Source organism: Arachis hypogaea, chromosome 8 (assembly GCF_003086295.3).
Source record: "Arachis hypogaea cultivar Tifrunner chromosome 8, arahy.Tifrunner.gnm2.J5K5, whole genome shotgun sequence".
Lineage (NCBI taxonomy): Eukaryota > Viridiplantae > Streptophyta > Magnoliopsida > Fabales > Fabaceae > Arachis > Arachis hypogaea.
In genome coordinates this window covers 48,726,214-48,749,114 of record NC_092043.1, presented here as the reverse complement: position 1 = coordinate 48,749,114, position 22,901 = coordinate 48,726,214, and the positions used below count along the sequence as shown (strand labels likewise).

The 22,901-nt window shown below is 29.7% G+C and overlaps 1 protein-coding gene across 2 annotated transcripts; it reads right to left on the bottom strand.

The window, feature by feature from the left end:
• Positions 1 to 308: 308 nt before the first annotated feature.
• On the bottom strand, positions 309 to 4,960 carry LOC112708028 (uncharacterized). Of its 2 annotated transcripts, none has more exons than XM_025760123.3 (3): positions 4,482 to 4,960; positions 2,989 to 3,060; positions 309 to 2,588 (listed from the first exon to the last, which is right to left on the bottom strand). In XM_025760123.3, exons 1-3 carry the CDS (start codon positions 4,489 to 4,491, stop codon positions 457 to 459), a joined length of 2,214 nt encoding a protein of 737 aa, XP_025615908.1. In that variant the 5' UTR covers positions 4,492 to 4,960; the 3' UTR covers positions 309 to 456. The 2 variants fall into 2 exon arrangements, with proteins under 2 accessions (XP_025615908.1, XP_025615909.1); XM_025760124.3 differs by having other exon boundaries at positions 2,989 to 3,106; positions 4,482 to 4,924.
• Between the last annotated feature and the right edge of the window lie 17,941 nt (positions 4,961 to 22,901).

Below are 22,901 nucleotides of genomic sequence, written 5' to 3'. Positions count from 1 at the left end.
TCTAATCAACCAGATAAGTAAACTAATTACTACATTGATTTTCTTTTGTTATTCACATCCACTTTGCAAAGTACTAATAACATGCTCCAATTACAAGGTCTTTCTATATCTCTGTCCAATTAAACTTTCATTAATCTTGCAACACAAAAATCACCATCATGATAACAAAATTAGTCATGAACTAGAACATATTTTTTTATATATAAAAAAAGAAAAAAAAAAGAAAAAATGCATGAACTTTGTTATTACATTTTATGCAGATAAAAAAAAACCAGTTAACACCCCAAAGTAAACCTTGCCAAAGAAGATACCAAAACAATAAGATATGAACCATTTTAACCTGAAAAGTCATACATATATAAAATGCATTTGGATTTCCCAATTGCACTTTACAAAAATTAAGCAATTAATTTCTTTAAAAAGAAAAATAAATAAATAAAACTCTCCAACAAGAAATTAAGAGCCAGAAGCTCCTGAAGACTCTGCAGCATCCTCTAATCTCAAAGTTATGGCCACTTCTTCAATCATTTTACCCTTATCTGCTGAACCTTCCACAGCCTTATTCAACCTTTTCAACCATATATCATAGTCTACAGGGTATGGTGTTCCACAAAGGCTATCGACATAGTCTGCGAAAGCTTTCAACAGAGCCGAAACCTCGCCGAGATATTGCTGGATCACTCTCTTCTCCCAGCTTCTCTCCCTCCATTGTAATGCAGATTCAATGGAATCTTGTTGCTGCATGGTTCCTCCACAAATAAAATAAAGGAGGTAAACAATGCTTTCAGCATCTGAAGAAGGACACAGCTTCCCATGCTGAAGTGCATGAGATGATGAGAATTGCAAGTTTATGGCAGGGCTGTCCCTATCTTCTAAGACGGCACGGCCCCACGAAACAGGAATAAACATAACTTGGTTTCTAGTCCCTTGTCTTTCAATGACACGTATTATGTTCTCGGGGCAGATATCGCCATGCTGGACATTAGCCATGGCTGCACTTCTTAGAGCAGCTAGGCAGTCCCGGCATAGGCGAATCGCTTCTTCGGCCGAAAATGACCCCTCATTAGCAATTACAGATGAAAGCAGCTCCCCTACTGGAGATGTCACTAGTATTGGAGCTCCACACCAAGGGTGATCACACCTTCCTCCAGGGCTCTCTTTCGTGCATGGACCGGAATGTAGAATCCTACCGGAGGCAATGATTTCCGGTAAATATTTGCTCAAGATTCCTTGGTTTCGCAAGATGTTTAGAACTTTCGTTTGGCGTTGAACTTGGTACCAGAGGCTCATATCCTCCCATGAAGGTTCAAGTCTAGAAGGATGTGAACCAACATATAAAGTCAATAACTGTGAGGGATGATCAAGACACACTGCACTATACAGATAATAGTTCCCTCCGACGAGCGATTCGTGAATTTGGAAACTTTTCTGTCCCTGCTGGGGATCATCCAAGATCAATATGTCATTATGCTTGAGCTTTAGGCGCCATGCTCTCTTTTCAAAAGATAACTCATCTGGGTCATATTCAACAATCTCAGTTCCTCCTTGATAAGGAACCAGTGCATTCTCAGCTTCAACAATGCAGCATTCTGCCCTGCGTTTCTGAAGCCGAAGGCTATGATCGGAGATCAATGAAGCTACTGACTTTCGTGGCGGTCCATTCCACTGAGCAATGGAGTAGAATGTTGCTAATAGTACCTGCAGGGTCCCTATATCCCCCCAGTTTGCATTTCCCAATCGGTTCCATATCGGTTCCACACGGGTGAGACTAATTTCAGCATGTGCTTTGAACCATTCACCCACAGATAGATATGGATTGCTGGAGTTCAGCAAATCAAGTTTGCCGAGGTCACCGCCGAACTTCATCACTGCTCCACACTTGGAATCTAGAATTAGAAGGAAGACAGAGTCACTATTGACTGAACTAATCTTACTCAAGCTTCGAGAAACAAGAATATGGAACCCATAAAGGAGAGCTTCACAAATAGTGCCGGCCGATACTTTGAAAACATTGTCCAATAATGTTTCTGGCTTGAATAAGGCAAACTCTACTACTTGATCCCATTTAGTCTTTAGTTCATTCTCACTTTTAGATATCAAAGCTAAACCGCGCAGTTCCCTCGCCCTGCTCCTCGATATTGCCTTTTCGACACTACAGAACTTTGAACCAACATAAGAGGGGCAGGACACACATATTGGCAAGGGTCCACTTCTATGCCAAAATGTGCGCCAGAGGCCAATGATAACAGCATGAAGGAAATCTTCTGCTGCAAGATACTGATCTTCTAGAAGGTCATCACAATCATCGGAGAAGACCGGCATTCGGACTAGCTGCTGAAATGGAACTCCCTCCAATGCTATGTCAAGCTTGTGCAACTCATCAGTTGTGAAAGGTGAACTAAATCTTTGCCTCCCATCTGCCGAATCGCCATTTAGATTCTCCGAGATCCACTCCTCAAGATATTGTGTAAATAACTCGAGATCAACCAGTTTCCTTCCATAGTCCTTGAGCCCCTTTAACACTCTTCTGGAAATAGGAGCAAACTTCGCCAATCCCGACGCACCAGAGACGGTGCTGGCAGAAATAACTGCAACATAGCAAACCTAACCGTGTTATAAGAAATAGTAACAACTATATATTTGACAAGTAAGGGACAAAACCTACATGCTTGTACATGGTAAAGCTACTTCTAGATTCATTTCAAGAAAGACTTAAAGTTAAAAAAGCCTCAAAAGAAGAGAGAGTCCAACGAAAACAATCCATACAGTACATAAGAAATATTACAGAAGGTTGCTAGAATCACACAAGAAATTCTGGATAGTATATGCACTGTTACCAAGCTTTTCTAACACTTAGTTAGCTCCTTAAATATCAATAGATCAATTTTCATGAAGACATTAAAACAAGCTCATATGAAACTTTATCAGAGAACACAAACAGGACATAAAATCCCCCAGTTCTGAAGAAAGTTTAAAGAAGATACAAACCGGAGCTAGACTTCCTGAAACTTCCATCAACACTTTTTGCTGGAGACGATTCCAATCCATTTTGCAGAAAACCTGAGTTGCGTGATCAATAGGTTAAGCATTACTGGATTAGATAAATCTGTAAAAACAAATATTTCCTGATATTATAAGTAGTTTAGCATCCTAAAAAAGTATGTAAATTGTATAAAAAAATTATATCTCTGAAGTTGAAGAAACAAAAGTATTCAAAGGCCATATGTAATCTTTCCAATTTTCCTTCAAATACAACCCTCAATATATTTTTCTTTTTCTGTTAAGGAAACAGGTGAGGATACCGAGGTAGCCATATTGGTGGGAGAGCCTATGGCCCTATAAACCCGAAACTGGAATTCATACTTCCAAAGTGTAACTATAGATTAGATCCTAACTGAGGAAAACAACATGAATCAATTTATTCAATCTTATGTCCAGCGACTCCTCGCATTTCACAGCCAGATTACAACTGTTGAGGTTTTAGCAGACCAAACTCATCGGTTATCAGCAGAGGTGCTTTTCTCTCCTATTGTTCTGTTTTCCCTATTTGGCCTACATTTTGTACTCAACATCTAAAAGCTTCTTGTTCATATTTTTTTCTGGTCTCTGCCATTGGTATCCAAACTCTATTACCCAAAATCTGATGTAATTCAGCTGTAGGAATTGCGATCACCTCTTCATATACAGGTTTCTTATCATCTTTACATCTCAAACTCAATATTCATCACATCACAATTCTAGAAAGGTCATCACACCAAGACACACCCTCCCATCTCCTAACAATTCTAACCCACAGAAGGACAAACTTAAGGACCAAAATCCAAATTACAAGTTCATAAAATCACACCCAAAAGTGATTCTAGATAATGCATGACAAATGAAGCATTCATGTAACATAGGACATAAGATGTTCACATCAAAACATCTACCAGCATTGCCTCTAACTCCTAACTGGTGTCGCGATCATTTTCGATATGTGCCACCAAAAATTAACAATGATTACCACAAAGAATAAACTACAATCAAAGAATGGAAGTTTGAAGACCAAGTTAGCTAAGTTTGGAAATTGAAAGAACAATAGATGATGTCAATCAGCAAATCACTCAAAAAACATTATTTAAGCTTGTTTCATCACAAATCCAATCAAGAAGAGGTATACACTACATAGTAGAAACCATAAACAGTTGAAATTGTTATCATTTCAGCATAAATAAACTCCCTTTAGTAAATCACAAAAAAGTTAAAAACCACTAAATTAAACCCCAACAGAGAATTAACAATTAGCAATACCATACAAATCAATTAGTCAATCTCAAATTTTGCCACATTTCCCCCTAAAACAGAAAATGGGGGTAGGAACACATAAGATAAAAGAGGCATATATATACCAAAAAGAACCCAAAAACAGAAAAAAGCTTAAAATTTTAAAAAATGAAAATTTTAGAAAACATAAACACTATAAAGCCATAAGTTGAACTCACCTAATTGCATTGCGATTCTGAAAAAAAACACACAACTCAAAAGCTGAAAACACTCTCAAGGACCCAAGATTTCTAAGATCCCCAGAAAAACCTTCAAAAGCCAAAAACAACAAAATCAACATCCTTCAAGCCACACGAGGCAATGGCTGTCGTGGAAGGTGACAATGAAATCCAAAAGAAGAAGGAAAACGTGTGAAAGTGAGAATGGAGAACGTGAGAGATGATAATGAGGGTGTCATCTTGTTGAAACTGAAGAAACAAGAAAGACAGAAACTTTAACGTTTTTTTGAATACCCTTTGAGAAGAAAACAAAGAAAAGTGGGAACTTTGCTATTGGGTAAGTGTGAATGTGTTGTTATGGGATGTTGCAAGTTTGAAGCATGAGAACTTTTTCTGAGTGTTGGGAGATTCAGACAAAGAAAGAAAGAAAAGAAAAGAAAAATGAGTGTGCTGTTGTGGCTTTGAAGACAAGTAGGAACGACAAAGATTGATTGGGAAGCAGTAAATTAAAAATAAAATAAAATAAAAATGAAAAACCAGTAAATAATTGTCTTGTCTTTCTTTTTTATTTATTTTCTTTTTTCTCTTTAGATATAGACAAATATTTATACAAAATTACTATATACACAAAAAATTAATTATTAAATCAATCTTTTAAAATGTGTACAAATATATATATATATATATATTTATTTTAATATATATTTTATATGCACATAGTATAGTTAATATTTATATAATTTATATTTTATTTATTTATTTAGAATTTATTATTTTTTTATTATAAAAATTTATTTTTAATAATACATACATTCAATTATATAACATTATATTAATAAAAATAATTATTTTTTATATTAACTGCATAAATAATTATGCGAGAGAACAAATATAATCTTACAATTATGTAAAACGTTTTACATAAACTCTTATCATAAATAAAATGTATTAATTGGAAAATATAGTCTATATACTCTATATTTTGTTGACAAAAATAATAACTCTTAAGTAAATATATATATAAAAAAAAAAGCTGCGGAAAACCAATGACCATGTCTGACCGGCTGACCGAAGGGGTGTTTGATGGGCAGTTGGTCCTCTCAATAGAAAATGACGTGTCTATGCATCTTACTATGTTCTGGCGCGTTGATTCCAATCCCTCACGGGTCATTTGACTTTCAACAAATGACTCTTACCACTTTCTTTAATTAACTTCCATTTTCTCTTTGGAAAGGATGTGTGACTTCATTTATTGAATTTAGTTTTAATAAAGCATCGGTATAAAGAAAAAGTATACAATTATTTAATTAAATTTATTTGGTTAGATAATTTTTTAAATAACAAATTTAAAATTTAATTAATTTTTATGGTTTGACAATATATAATTGATTATAATTATTAATGTATAGAAGAGTTTATATAGTTAGTCTATAAATATTAAATTTTTATTTATTTTTACTTAGAAAAATTATTTGAAATTTTAAATGTTTTTAATTATTTTTTAAATGTTTTAATGAATATGTTCTTTTATATTTTCAAAAGTAAAATATATTTAAATTTTTTTATTTAAGAAATATGAGGATTAGTTAGAATTTTTAAATTTTAATCATAATACTCTATATTCTATTATCCTCTCTAAAATTAAGGATTTTTCTAAAAAAAAAAAATACTAGGTACATAAATTAATTTTGTAATTAAACCAAGTTTTTCTTCTTATGCATCTTTTTCTCTTTTTTTTTTCCTCAACTAAAATTTTTAATAGTCAATCCTTAAATTAATTATTTGACTAATTTAATTTAACTTAGCTATGTAAATAACTTAGACACTTAGTCATGTAACATATTCTTCTCTAAATATATATTCTCTTTCTTCTTAAATAATTATGCAATTGAACAAAGTAAAATGTTTTGAAACTAATGTACATAGATAAAAATTAACAAAGTAACTAACTTGTTTATTACTTTATTACCATGACTTCGACTTTCCTATTTAGAGGATCAACTTAAATATGCACATACACTCTCTATTATTGTATATAATAACCATAAAGAAATATACAAAGATCAGAAGAAAGAATTTCATTGGAATAATTATTAGCGTACTATTTAGTATTTGTATTAAGTTAAGTAGTTAGAGGTAGGTGTGGCACAGATTCTCCTTTTGGAGCGTTAAGTGTTGAAGTTGATTATGAAATTTGGTAGCATGTTATGCTAATTGCTATCTCTATTATACGTGAATTTTATAATGAGTGTCTTGGTTGATCTGTCAGTTATTTTTTACGCTGCATTTTTGGGAATATTTATAGGTTATGGACCCTCTTCTTCCAAGGCAAGAAAAGACCAAAACTTTTTGGGTGGGTGCTTAGACCTAGAATATTATTATATTTCTTATTCCATAGTCTTTGCCTTATTATACTTCCTTCTTTTTAAAATAAATATTTTTTTCTTTAGTTTTATCCTTTTATTAAATGAATTATCATTTTTAAATTCATTGGTTAATTTATATTTTTAAAATTTTTCAAGTATTTATTAAAAAGAGAATATTAATAAATATTATAATTAAATTAATTTTTAAGATTAAATTAAATTTATTTAATTTTTAATATAGTATTTTTTTTAGAAAAAAATATTATTGAACCATCTTCATTACATACACAATTCTAAATCTAACAAAAAAATATATTAAGTCACATATATATTTTCTTAAATTAAAAGCATATTATTGTAGTTTGTTTAGTTTAATTTTATGTTTTGTTGTTTGTATATTTTATTTTGTTATGTTGAATATTTTCTACTCTAAATAAGTCATTAAGAAGTAATTCAAATATTAATTATATTTACATATATGTGTATGTATTATATAAGATTGTAAATAGATATATACTTATACAATTATCATCATTAAATGTGTATTCACTGACATTCATTAATATTAATTACACCACATAAAAAATAAAATAAAATAAAATAAGATAATATTTTTTATTTTTTTAGATAAAAAAATAATAAATTTATTCATTAAATTCTTATATACATATTTATAATATAAAAAAGGGCTTTTGCATAAAAAGAGTTTATATATATATATATATATATATATATATATATATATATATATATATATATTGTCACTTAATAATAATAATAATAATAATAATAATAATAATAATAATAATAGTAGTAGTAGTAGTAGTAATATTGTTCAATAAAGTTAGAGATTATTCTTAAAAAAACTTAAAGTTAAAATTATTTGATTTTTTTATATTTAATATAATTTAGTTTTGTGTGAAGAGATAGGTAGAAATTAAGTATTAAATTTATTCTTTTATTTTCACTTGAATCTCAATTTTATCATTAAATTATTAATTAATTTAAAAAGTTAATTGAATTTCGACTTCATAATTAACCTAATTTAACATAGACATTCATGTGGCATATACATATTATTTTTCCTTAATTTATAATATGTGCAAAAACCATATTAACCAAAAAAGTGTGCCAAATTTGCAACTTAATTATTCCATATGCATAATGTCAAATTGCCAACAAGAATATGATAATATCCTATTTAAAGAAAAAACATATTTGTATTAAAAGAAAATATTTTAATTTAAATTTTAAAATATTATTATTCACCTTAATTATTTATTTTTAACGAAAAGAATATATCAATATACTAGTGTTATCATTCACATGCACAAAATTGAGCTAATAACAATAAAGATTGACATATAATAAAAGTAAAAACAAATATTTTATTTTATTAAGATATAAATTTAAACAACTCTCCTACAAGTTATTAACTTATTAAGTCTCATCTACTAAAAATAAATTTTTCATTTTAAATGAAAAATACTATGTTTAGTTGTTAGTATGATTTTATCTTTTTTTTTTACCATAAAATAATAAAAGATTATATATTTTATAAAATAAGTATTCTATTATTTGATTTATCATGCAATATTTAATTTATTAAATATATATCATAAAATTTAAACTAAAAGTTATCACGTTATTTATTTTATCATGAAATTTTAATTAAATAAATTAAACACATATTTCTCATTTAAAATAGGGCTTCAATATGTTCTTAAAAAATACCATTTGTTATTATTAAAAAATAACCCAACATTCATTTCAATATTTAATTGAAAAATACCAAATCTCCATTTTAATGGCCATTTGAATGAAAAAAAAAAAGAAGTAAAGCTAAACAAGTCATGTGTTGATATGTGAATGGTGAATAAAAAGCCAGGAAAATTACCTTCCTTTTTATAAAGATTTATATATACAAGTGTTCATTGAATTTGAAGATATATCTAAATTTTAATAGGTTGAATAATGTTATGTATAATAATATTGTGTAACAAAAGTTCACTATAATTTACCCATTTTTACGTTCTTCTTGAACTTGAATTATGGTACATACGGTCAAAAGTTCCATGAATGAAATAATATTTTGTTTTTAACCAAATTCAATTAGTCAAGTAATTAGTTTATTAGTCTGTTTAAATAAATATTGGGATTCGAATTTTGTTTTGTGTTTGCAATAATTCATTAGTCAACAATAAATTCTTAAATAGTATTCAATATTACAGTAAATTAATCTTTAATCTGTCGGGTTAGAAGATATCATAAAAAAATATATATTTTGTTTGTTGTTATTTTAATGGATGGTTTTTTAATGTAATCACGTTAGCCACAAAGTTAATGTGGACCTTGATACTCCACTTTTTTGCCAAAGGCCAATGAAGATATGATGTTGGAAAAACAATTATAATGGCGTGCAAAGTTGCCCACCATGCCCTACCTGCCCTCTAGCTCGTAGCGGAAAATATTGTTTTTTTTTATTATTATTATTTACCAATATAAAAAAATTAATTATCAAATTAATTATTATAAATTTATATATATTTAATTTTATATTTTTTATATCATGGAAAAATAATTATTTTTTTTATAGAATCATAATTAAATATTTTTATAATATTAATTATGTATTATTATATAACAGTTAATTAATGACTGATTTTTTATGTTTATAAATCATCATTATATTTTTATTATATTTTTTTATGTTTGTATGGTACAAAAATATGCACAAATTGATTGACTTCTTTCTCATTAATATTTAGAGTTTGATATTTTTTTTTAATTTTGGGATAATTCTCCTTTTCATCAACTAGTCGTTTTTTTAATGCGTGCAACAGCTGTCTATTAAGAAGGAAAATTTTTTCTTATTTAATTTACATTGTGCAATTGCTTCTTGTGATTAAGATCTGATTTGGAGAGTTTTTTTTTTTTTTTTGTATTGATAGTGTAGAATAATCTTTTCTATCATAGTTCAATTTCATCTATAATAATATTCCCATTAATGTAGATGATTTGGCATTACTCTAGCTTATTTGATTAATTTTTACATTGTTCATCATGAAGATTATAATAGGAAGTGTTCAACCACCCTCGTTGTGAAATCAGACATGCTTTGATTTTAGATAGTTTTGCATTGGCACCCTCAAAATAAGGGGTACTTAGTCTTTTCTGTTGTTGGAATTTTGGTTTTCTTTAATTTGCGATTTTTGTCTCTCCTCTTTCACCAAAAAAAAAATCCTTGTCTCGATAATCTCTTTTTTGATGACAAATATGATTAAACATAATTAAAAAGAGAGTGTATGAATAATTTGTCTCAAAATTCAGCAAACTCTTTCCTATTTATGATTATCTATTAATCAAGTTTAATAGCTTAAAGCTGTAAAACTTAATCATTTACAAAAACACCACACATATGCCAAAGAAATACTAGACATAGTTTGAGATGTATGACCATTAAGTATCAAAGCAATATGATAAAATATATCGGAGCAACAAACAAACATATATAAAGTATATATCAGATCTTAATTAAGAGAGATATCAAAAATTAAAAGAATAAATTAATAAGTTCATAAGATCATAAAATACATAAATCAAATAATAGCTTAGTTTAATCTTTATTTTTTTCCTTTTTTATCATTAAAGAGGAAAATAAAAAAAAATTCAAACATAATGAAAAAATTATGAAAGATTTAGAGACATTTATAACTGATGTAAGATTAAAATTTATCTATTCTATTATATAAAAATTAGGTTTTTGCACTTAATGATAGAACTGATGTGGCATGTTCCGGAGAGTATTTTTCGATTTAATTATTTTAACTCATTCAATATAATTTATTGCAATGACTTAATTATTTCAACTAATTGATTTGATTAAATATTTAAATATCAATATAATTTATTATAATATGTATTATTTAATTAATTATACTACATTAATTATAATTCATTATATTAGTGAATTGGGTTTTTCATTTATGAAGTCTAAAATAAAATAAATAATTTATTATTTATTCTAATTAAATTTATTAAATTTAATTATATATTATATATGAATTAACGTTAATTTATAAATTATTTTATATTATAATATTCAATCAAATAAATTGTAAATTACTTTAAATTATATATGCACCAAAAAATGGATTTAAATGTGGTTTATATAATATAGATAGTATTTAATTAAGAACGGTACATTTTTAAGTGTTTTAATATGACTTAATTATATCAGCTAATTAATTTGATTAGATACTTAAATATTAATATAATTTATTATCGTATATAATACTTGATTAATTATACTACATTAATTGTAATTCCTTATATTAGTTAATTGGTTTATTCATTTATAAAGTATGAAATAAAATAAATAATTTATTGTTTATTTTAATTAAATTCATTAAATTTAATTATATTATATATAAATTAAAGATAATTTATAAATCACCTTATTTCCTTAGCTTTTTATATTCCGTAGATTGTTAAGTTTTAAGTTTTATATTTTCGTAAGTAAAAGTAATATAAAGCAAAACTTTTTTCATTCTAAACAGAATTATTCTATGTATTATTAACTAATATCATTAGATTTGATTTATTAAAAATATAAAATAATTTTATATAACAAATTATTAATTAAACTCATTCTAAAATATAAGCAAAATAAATTAATTTTCTAGATGGCACAATGTAGATCTATGATTTATACAACAATCAAACAAAGCATAGAACTTGTGAATTGTAATAAAAAGGGAATAAAAAAATAGGGTCCACACCATGTTCGCTTGCTTGACTCCATTGCATCTTAACAAAACATGGGCCTACGGAGACTAATTCCAATTCTAAGTTGGGCAGATAGAAAACCTATACGGATCTCATACAATTAATTTCAACCCGCACCCAAAGTTCTCTTTTAGTATTTTTGGGTCTTCTCTCTCCCAGCAAGTAAGTATATACGCCACCAATGGAGACAGCGTCTTGGCACTAGCAATTTTAGAACAGCAAAGATGAGAAGATTGGTTGCTCATATGGTGACGAGATGATGATAGGACAGTGCCGGCGAGGAGGTCGACGACGATCGAAGATGCTAATGTAAGCAGAAAGGTTAGATTGCGGACCGATAAGAGGAGACTTTCACTGATGTTGTTGTCGTTCAGATTGCTGTCGCACCAGGACGCTCCCTATCTATAACTGATGAAGGTAAGCTGCTGCAAGGAAGGCATGGATTCAGATCTTGTTTTCATACCCTTTTTTTACTCAGTACATTTTGATTTGCCAGTATTTATGATGTAGAATAAGTGTTTTTTTTTTCAATTCAAATCTTTTTTCGTTTTTTAAATCATCAAGACAGATTTTTTCTTCTTTTGGATTATAGATGATATGTGATTTTGGATGCACTTCGATTTTAAAATGATTTACTCAAAAATGTACCTCTTCTTAGTTGCTAAAAAATCCTAAGAGATGTGGTCCTACAATCTTACCATACATACTTGTTAGAATTTACGTTTACTCTTATTTTTTCATTAGAGAAAAAATAGTTAGGCGATATGATTTGTTGGAGATGATTGCACCGCCAAAAGAATGTTGGAAGATTCATGTCAGAGTAATAAGACTTTGGTCTTTACCGAGATTCAAAGATCCCAAATTCATTAGCTTCATTAAAATGGTGTTGATGGATGAGCAGGTATTTCTAATTTTATTCATACATACAATTGTTTCTTTGTTTTCATACACTTAGTGTCATATTTCTATGATCCTCACCTCATAATTGTCATAATTTCAACCTCGGCGATTTATACTTTTCTTGAAACTATTCATTTAAAAATAGAACAAGAACAAAATTCAATTATGTGTTTTCCTGTAAGAAAACATAAGCTTTTCATCATAAAAAAAATTCTATAGTCAAAAACGGATTTAATATATAGCTCATGTTGTATTCGGCCAATAAAAAGAAGGATTGGAAAACTTTTAACAAGATTTTCATAGACAGTTATATAAAATTATAAATTTTAGCTTGCAAGCAAAGACATGCACTAATGCCAAGATACATAATCACTAAATAATGCGGATTGGATATAAGAGTTTATGCCGACAAAAAAAAATTTGAGTCACTCTTACTTTCACATCTCAAAAAAGCATAATTTATATCTTTGATAAGAAATAATAAGCATATCACAATAAAATTGAAAATCAGATTATTCTTTACTTTTTTTTATTATTCTCATCTAGAATACTTAAATTTTCTCCTCCTGTATGGGTGACAAGTAACAAGAGAGATTTGTATTAGAAAAATTTGTGCCAACATCTCCAAGTAGTGTTGACTGTTGGGAACCAAACAGTATAGTCTCTACTGATTTAACATTCAAAATTTTAGACTAAATCAATCATATTAAACAAAGATGTATATGAAGAGAAAAAATAGAGAAAAATAATAAGAGCATGACTAACACATATGCATCATTGTCGTTAATCTTAATCCTCTTCTACATAACACTTAATTCTCATGCATAATTGCCATCACAAATTTTTTCTTTTAATACCTATGGTTAAAAAAATAAATCAAAAGTTTTCTCAACCTGTTTTTCATATGAGTTGCGTGAAAAAAAAAGTCAAGTACAAAAATTTTATACTCAAATGAAAATCATTAAACAATAAAATTAGTCATTTTAAATTGAATATTTTAATTATTTTGTTAATATATATTAAATTTTTGTATAAAAGATAATGATAGTATATATTAAAGTATTAAATATTTAAATCCATTATATGTATATTTTTCCTTTTGGTGAATATAAATTCGTTAGTTAATACTTAATACTTAATATTTTGGAATTAAATCATATTTTTAATTTATTCAGTTATTTTTGTTGCAAAAAATATTTCATATAAATTTTGTTTGTTTATTTAGTTGAACCTTATTGATACTGTATGTAGAAAGTGAATAATAAAATAATTTGTTTTGTGAAAAAATAGAGAATAACTATGCAGGCTTTTGTAGGTAAGGATATGATATATGTGTTTGAATCATTGATATCGGAGGGAGCTATGTATGTTTTTACATTCTCTGGAGTTAGCAACAACTATGAATTTTACCGCATAATATCACATCATTTTTTATTATTTTTTTAAAAAAGAACTACTGTCTTGTCTTCTTTCTGTGATGCAATACCGTTATATGGTATTAAGTTGGTCCCTTTTAGAAAAATTATGGGATACTCTCCTCAACATCATTTTTTGGTTGGTAAGTGTATGATTTATCACAAGTACATGAGTTAATTTTTCTTTTTTTTTATGACAAAATATCACTAAGACGGGTGATTTGTGCACAATCTTCTATTTGATATTTATTTTAGACGTTGCTGGAGTTATGACCGGTGTAGAGGGCGAGAGAAAATATGTGAAGGATAGCAAACTTATTGACATATCGGTCATTCATATTGAGAATGACGGGTGTATTTTTTCGATGTCCTTACTCAGCACTTAATATGTTTATATAAACAATTTTTTATTTTTTAAATAATTTATATTTTCTCTGTCGTTTAAAGCTTAATATTGCTGTTCTTGGAGAGATAGTGGACCAGATCAAGGATCTTGTGGCAGCGGGTGAGCAACAGCTACTGGTAGTTATTTTTTAATTTGCAAGAGTAAAGAATTTTCGAAGTTTGTGAGGATTTGACCACTATCGAATGGTTATATCTTATTGTAGCTATTTCTACAAATTATTGGAATGCAATTCAATAGGTATCTTTAGTTTTAAAATTTTATGGTGTGATGTTATATATAATAGTAATTTTTTTTGTTTTTAAACTTTAAAGTGTGATACTACATGTCGTAGAAGCAAAATTATAAGTACTGTGTTTTGTGTTTTAATACTTTTGATCTTGTGGAATTACAAGTGAAATTATAGAAAACACTAATAACAATTCCGATAAATGGTTGGCGTTCTAGAAATTAAAATTTGAAATGATAAAAAATATTATTATATACACGTGGATAAATTGTATCACCAATTTTTTATTTTTTTATTGTAAATTATATGTTGAATTACTCAACAATTAATTAATCAATATATAATTTTAAACTATATTTTTTTATTATATAATACTTTTTATTATTTTATATTTACAATAAATAATTTTTATATAACTCATTGCTAAAACAAAAAATTTTACTAATTAATTAGGTTCACAAAAATTCAAAAAATTTCGTCAATTAAAAAAAAATAGATCAGCAACATCTTGCAGAATCCTGCTATACCTTTAGTTGCAGCATATTGTCTAGTGCTATTTCAAACTTCTATATCATATGAAATGTTATTTTTCCGATGGCTATAATTTTTTTTTTCATTATCTCCGAAAATTACAATCCACCATCATATTCACTTAGTTTGATGAAGAATATAATGTAGACTTTTGATGAAGTGTCTTGAGCATCTATTATCAAAATACTAAATGTTTTTGTTCCTTTTTGAATGTAAGGCAAGTTTATAATACTTTCAAAAAGTTTTAGATATTTAAACTAACTTTGATTCTTTGATGTTAATTTTTCTTAGTTTCCAAGAGCATTATAATCATAAACAATATTATAAAAAAATTACTAACTAACTTTTTGTAAATAAAGCATCGAGGTGACTCTATTATAATTTGAACAAATATTACTTTTTGCTAGAATTTTTGAATGATAAGGAGGATTCTTGGTTTTGAAAGAGGTGGTCTTGTGACTTTTATTAAAAACAAATTCAGCCTTTTTTGTTTTAGTAGAAAAGGCTTGAAAATCATTTTTTAAAATTGGGTTTCTCTCTTCCACAAATTGAAGACCAGATTTTATAAAAAGAGGCATTTAATTAGACAGAATTTTGTTCAAATTTTCAAAACTTTAAGCAAACTTTATTAAATTAATGTTTAAGTTCTTAATCTTCTCACAATTTTTTATTTTCGACAAGAACATCATTTGTAGCAGTAGCCAAATTTCTCATTTTTAAATCTTCTATATTTGTTTTTGAAAACTCATTTTCGTGTTTCAAATCGCTAAAGGATTCAGCTTTGCTTAATTATTCCTTAAGTTTGCTATTCTCTAATTTCGAAACTTCATTTCCTTTTTACATTTATTATATTTTTTAAAAAATTTTGCAGATTTTTTAATTAAATATTCAATAATAAAATGTAATTGGTCAATTATAAGTTTAGTAAAATTTACCTCATCACAATTGATTTGATCTGTCATGAGACAAATTTAGACTTTATGATCAGAGTCATCTTTCTCAGTGTCATTTTCGAGATCCTCCCATGATGCTATTAGCACCTTATTCTTCTCCCTTTTGTTGGTATTTTTTCTTTTTTATGGATAGTCAGATTGATAATGGTCGGATTCTTTGCAGTAATAACAGATAATCTTGGTGTGGTCTCTTTTAAAATCTTTTGAAGAAGATTCTTTTTGTTTTTCACTTTATCTCATTATTCTGTTAAACCTTCTAGCGAAGGAGATGAGCTCATCATCAGAGAGATTATCTTCTGATTCTTCATTTTGGATGAGATCTTGGATTTTAGTGCAAGATCCTTTTTCTTTGGTTCGTGATGAGTTATTTCATAAATCAACGGTTTTTCTCTCATCATCGTAAGAGATTTTTTTCATATCATTGCCTTCAGCAATTACTATGCTCTTGGTTACCATTCTTTGGTGAGACTTCTTAGAATCTTTCTCACAAGCTCTTCTTGAATGTGTTTTTTCTTCATAACATTAAGATTATTAATGATTACAAAGAGTGAAAAGACAAGGGTAAAATAGACTTTTTTCTTTGCTTTCAAATAAGTTATAAAGAGCATTTAATGCTCTCAGCACGGATATCAAAACGACTCCCCTAGTAATGATTGGGGGCATCTCACGCACACTAAAGGCGTGGATCTCGTCAACAGAACCAGAGGCAGAGGAGAACCATTACCCGGAAAGATACGAGTAATTCGAACGTACCAACCGTGAGCCTCAAAACTTGTCATGTTGGGGCACTGTTCAGACCCAGCCCAATAAGGGCCAGGGGTCCATTCTACGGACTACCAACCCGACAAGTCCTCGACCCATACACAAAAAAGTGACCCACGCGGCACTTTACCTATCAATGAAGACTTGAACAGTTGGCAGAAGTTTTCAGACGGACAAACTCAAGTCAGAGGGCCCACTCGAATACAATGTATAAATGGGGAGGACTTACCCCTTTTCAGAGGTACGCCACCTTTACCCTAATTGGTCGCCTCATCGTACGGACGCTTACTTTAGTATGGAAATATTCTTATAGGTGGCCCTATCCGTCGATCCACTGACGATCAAAACAACACCTCTTCTCATAGAGATCGCGCCCAAATCCAAAATCCTTCCTACTCAACCCGTTGCTTACAATTCGATATCCATCTGATTCCTCATTCTAACGAGCAACCGAACAATTTTAAAATAAAATGTTTTTCAAATAATACGAAACCACTCCTTTGTTATTGTTTCTAATCAATCAATTAAAACTACATAGACATATATGATATACACGTCTTACATCTATATGACACATCCTTTTTAGTTTTTCTAATTTGAATGGAATTATTATTCATTGGTAAACAGTATATATATTATTTTTTATATTCGTGATATCCCGCAAAATAAATAAAAAAAAACAATATAACACATTAACATAAATAAGATATTATAATAGAGTAAAGAACTAAATGTTTTGTCCAATAGTTAATTTGTTTATTATTTTGTAATAATTAGGACTTTTATATATGTTATTTAATATACAAATTTTGGCAAAAATTTAAAATTTAAAAAATAATCAATTATATAAAGAGAAATTTTATATAGCCGGTCCCAAACCCGGATAAAGGAGGAGGGTTGTGTTAGGTCTTCGGCAACCAATATAAAAATATAGTCGAACCCCCATGACATAAATCAAAGACATTATTGCGCTAAAGCTAGGTTGTTGTTCGGAAGCAACGCGCCGTATGGCTCGAGTACGGCGTCAAAGCAAGAGCCGCTGCATCGGTGCCTGGATGTAGTGTTAAATGAGCAAGAGTTCTCGCGTTTTCGTGAACGGACGAGGGTAAATAAGCTAGTTCACAAAGTAAAAGGTAAAGCTCGAAGCGACAAAATGTTGAGATTTGGGAAATAGAACATAGGCACTCTAACAGGAAAGTCCATGGAGGTGGTGGATACCATGACAAGGAGGAAGATTAACATTATATGCCTACAAGAAACGAAATAGGTTGGTGCAAAGGTTAGGGAGTTGGATACTTCTGGTTTCAAACTTTGGTATACAGGAAAGGTGAAGAATAGGAATGGGGTTGGAATAATTGTGGATAAGCAGTAGAAGAAGGACGCAGTGGATGTCAAGAGGGTGGGAGATCGGATCATCTCTATCAAACTTGTAGTGGAGGGAGGTGCTTTCCATGTGATTAGCGTCTATGCGCCGCAAGTGGGTTCGGACGAACAAGAAGATAAGGTTTTGGGAGGATCTAGAGAGTTTGGTTCAAGGCATACCTTTGGGAGATAAGATTTTCTTAAGAGGAGATTTAAATGGCCATGTTGGGATAGAAGTGACTGGATATGGGAGTATTCACGGAGGCCATGGTTTCGGGGTGATCAATACCGAGGGTAAAACTATTTTAGACTTTTCCTCAACCTTTGATATTCTCATCGCAAATACATGTTTTAAAAAGAGAGACGAAAATCTTATAACCTATAAGAGTGGCATGACAAGCTCTCAAATCGACTTCTTCTTGTTGATGAGAGTTGACCGGAAATTTTGCATTAACTGTAAAATTATCCCGGGAGAGAGTTTGATAACACAACATAGGGTGCTCGTCATGGGTTTTCGCGTTGAGCAAAAGTTGAGGAAAAGACATCATACGAAGAACCCAAGGACGAGGTGGTGGCGGATGAAAGGTGAGGAACAAAGAAGCTTCCTAAGACGGGTAGGAGAAGAGGTAAAGTAGGATGGAAATAGAAGTGCGGAAGAGATGTGGAGGGAGATAGCAGAAGTTATCAGAAGAACAGCAAAAGAAAGTTTTGGTGAATCTAAAGGAATAGAACAAAGAGACAAGGAGTCTTGATGGTGAAATGCGAGTATACAAGAAAAGATAAAGATAAAAAGGGAATGCTTTAAAGAGTGGTCTTTATGCTGCAATGCAGATAATTGGAAAAAATATAAGGCGGCTAAGAAAGAGACAAAAGTGGCTGTAAGTTAAGCAAGAACAAGAGCATATGAGGGTCTCTACCAGTCTTTGGGCACGAAAGAAGTAGAAAAAGGTATATATAGAATCGCAAAGAGCCGGAAAAGAAGAACGAGAGATTTGGATCAGGTTAAGTGCATAAAGGATAAGGATGGAGAGGTGTTGGCTCAAGAGGAGAAGATTAATGAAAGGTGGAAGAGCTACTTCTACGAGTTATTTAATGAGGGACAGAAGACTCTTTCGAGTCTTGGTCGATTATGCACAATGGAAGAAGATCAAAACTTTGACTACTATCGAAGGATTCGATACTTCGAGGTAAAAGAGGCTCTAAAGCAGATGAAAATGGCAGGGCAATAAGACCTGATAATATCCCGATTGAGGTTTGAAAGGGTCTTGGAGAAAAAGACATCAACTGATTAACCAAGCTTTTTAATGAGATTTTAAAGTCAAAGAAGATGCTTGATGAGTGGAGAAAGAGCACCTTGGTACCTATCTACAAGAATAAGGGGGATATACAAAGTTGCGGAAACTATAAAGGGATTAAACTTATGAGTCATACGATGAAGTTATGGGAAAGGGTGATAGAATGGAGGTTGAGAAAAGAGACACAAGTAACAGAAAATCAATTTGGATTTATGCCAGGAAGATCTACAACTGAAGCGATATACCTATTAAGAAGGATGATGGAGAGGTATCGTAGTAATAAAAGGGATCTACATATGGTGTTTATTGATTTGAAAAAAGCGTATGATAGGGTACCAAGAGAGGTCTTATACAAGGTTTTAGAAAAGAGGAGAGTAAGGATCACATATATTCGGGCAATTAAAGACATGTATGATGGGGCCACAACTAGTGTGAAGACTCAAGGTGGTGTGACAGAGGAATTCCCTATTGGTATAGGATTACACCAGGGATCATCCTTAAGTCCATACCTTTTCACATTAGTCTTGGAAGTACTCACAGAGCACATCCAAGAGCCTATGCCATGGTGCATGCTTTTTGCCAATGATATCATCCTTATGGAAGAGTTAAGGGAAGACCTAAATAAGAAGTTGGAGTTATGGAGAGAAGCTTTAGAAGTGTATGGTCTGCGCATAAACCGTAGCAAGATGGAATATATGGAATGTAAGTTCACTTTGAGAAGGAAAAACCCAATATAGAGGTGAAGATTGGAGAAAACATCCTACGAAAAGTTAAAAGTTTTAAGTATCTTAGGTGCATCATACAGGATAATGGAGAGATTGAACAGGATGTAAATCATAGGATCCAAGCAGGTTGGTCAAAATGGCGGAGTGCATCTGGTTTTATATGCGACAAAAAAGTGCCTTTAAAACTTAAAGGTAAATTCTATCGCATCGCTATAAGACCGACTATGCTGTATGGTACGGAGTGTTGGGCGGCTAAAGGGGAGCACGAACATAAGCTGAATGTGGCAGAGATGAAGATGTTGAGATGGATGAGTGGTCATACGCGATTGGATAAAATAAGGAATGAAGATATAAGGGAGAGAGTTGGAGTAACACCCATTGTGGAAAAGATGGTTGAATCGTGTCTCAGGTGATTTGGACATGTGAGAAGAAGACCGATAGAACATCCAGTCAGGAGGGTGGATGAGATGGAAGATGGACAAAGGGCAAAATGCAAAGGAAAACCTAATAAGACTATCCAGGAGGTGGTCAAACGAGATCTACATGTAAACGGTCTCTCTGTAGACATGATACATGATAGAGCACAATGACGTCGTTTAATTCATGTAGCCGACCCCACTTAGTGGGACAAGGCTTTGTTGTTGTTGTTTATATAAAGAGAAATTTTACATAGGATCTATTGGCTCCTCATACTTTTTATTTTACATAAATAGAATATTCCTTACTTAAAAGGAAAACTAATTAGTGTTACCATAATTATTAGAACTGAACGGTTAATTGAGATCAAATTATCGGGTTACTAATTTAACCAATGTATCATTAATTTATTCGATTGGTCTGGTCATAATTAAAATAAAATATAAAATTATAAATAAAATTATATATATATATATATATATATATATATATATATATATTATAACAATTAAGTATTAATTTGTAAGTATAATTAATAATACAAAAATAGATAATAAATTAGTTATTGATATAAAATATTTTCTTAATTTAAATGAATAAAAAATTACAAAGGATAATACTATAATACCATCGTTAAAATCAAATAGCATAATTTTTTCATATTCACTTAAGAGTTGAGAAGTTCAAATCTTTGTTTTGGTAAAAAAAATACAATGGATAAATCAAATACAAAAAGTGATCTCAAAGTCAGCTTCATAGGATAAATTTGGAGGTTGACCACATTTTCCTCAACAAACTAAAAACCAAATTTAAATCTATTTTTACAGCAGTAAATTCATCTCATTGAAATTTTTTTAACAATAAATTTAAAGTTTAATTACTCTATTGGTCTTATAGTTTCGCACAATTTTTAATTAGGTTCCTGTACTTTTTTTTTTAATTGAGTCCTTGCACCAATTTTTTTTAATTGCATCTCTACATTTTTTTTTATACCAATTTTTTTTAGTTGAGTCCCTATAAAATTAAGTCAATTACTGCTAAGAGTGATCTAATTAAAAAAAATTGGTGCAGGGATGACCCAATTAAAAAGAAAAAAGTATAGAGACATAATTAAAAATTTCACAAAACTATAAAGACCAACAGAGTAATTAAACCTAAATTTAACTATGAGAATTTTCAGCAACAAAAAAGTTTAGCTAAGTAATTATTCAATAAGATAGAAACAACTCAAATTCAACCACAAACAAAATTGATTAAGATAAATGATTATTTTGGTAAGACAATAGCAAATTTAAAATTTAAATTTCTGCGTTACATTCAACTTTCGGTAACAAAATCGGGAATACATGAATTACATGAATTACAACAATAAAATTAAAATAGAAAAAACAAAAAACAAAAATATTTGTGACAGACATAAAACAACTACCAACCAGCCCCTGTTGTTGCTTCTGCTTTATCATTATGAGTATCTTTAACTTGACAATTTGATTTAATTTAATGCATTATTCTTGTTGTATGATTCCATTAACTAATTTATTACTTTACTTTATTTAATTTGCACTTGAAGCCATTTGATTACTACTTCACATCATGGTTAATTGGTTAGGTTTGGTTAAAGATTTAATTTCTATTCTTTTCCTAACGAAATAAATGTAAAATTCTCAGTATATTTGGATAATTGGATAATAGAGAACGTTGTTGACATGACATAGTTGTTATCTTCCATTGTCTTCTTTATACTCTATTCTTTGATGATTAGAAAATATTTTAACTAAAACAGAATTCATATTATGTATGGATCAGACTCAAACATTATTCCCAATTCATGTTGTATGAAGTTATATAGTCCTTTGAAGTTAAGTTTAGATTGATGTGATAACTTATAAAAGAGTGCAAGTGGAATTGAAGAAAGAAGAATCAAATGCATAATCCCATAAGAAAACAAAACATTATTCTTATCTATGGTGAAGCTATCTAAAGTATTAAAAAATATTTTCCATCTCACTCTTTATGTTTATATGATGCTATTAATAAAACTTAATGTTATGAACCAGAATAAGCGACTTTTGTTAGCTGAGAAAAAAATTTAGAAATAAATTCTATATTTAAAACCCTATTTCCAAAACATAGGCTATATAATGTTAAAAATCATTGGAACGAACTGTGGGAAAGATGGGAAATATGTGCCAAATGAGAAAAAAAAAAGTCAAAAAACATCCGAGTAAAGTAATACTATGTAAAAATCAAAACTCAACATATTCAAAGAGTGAT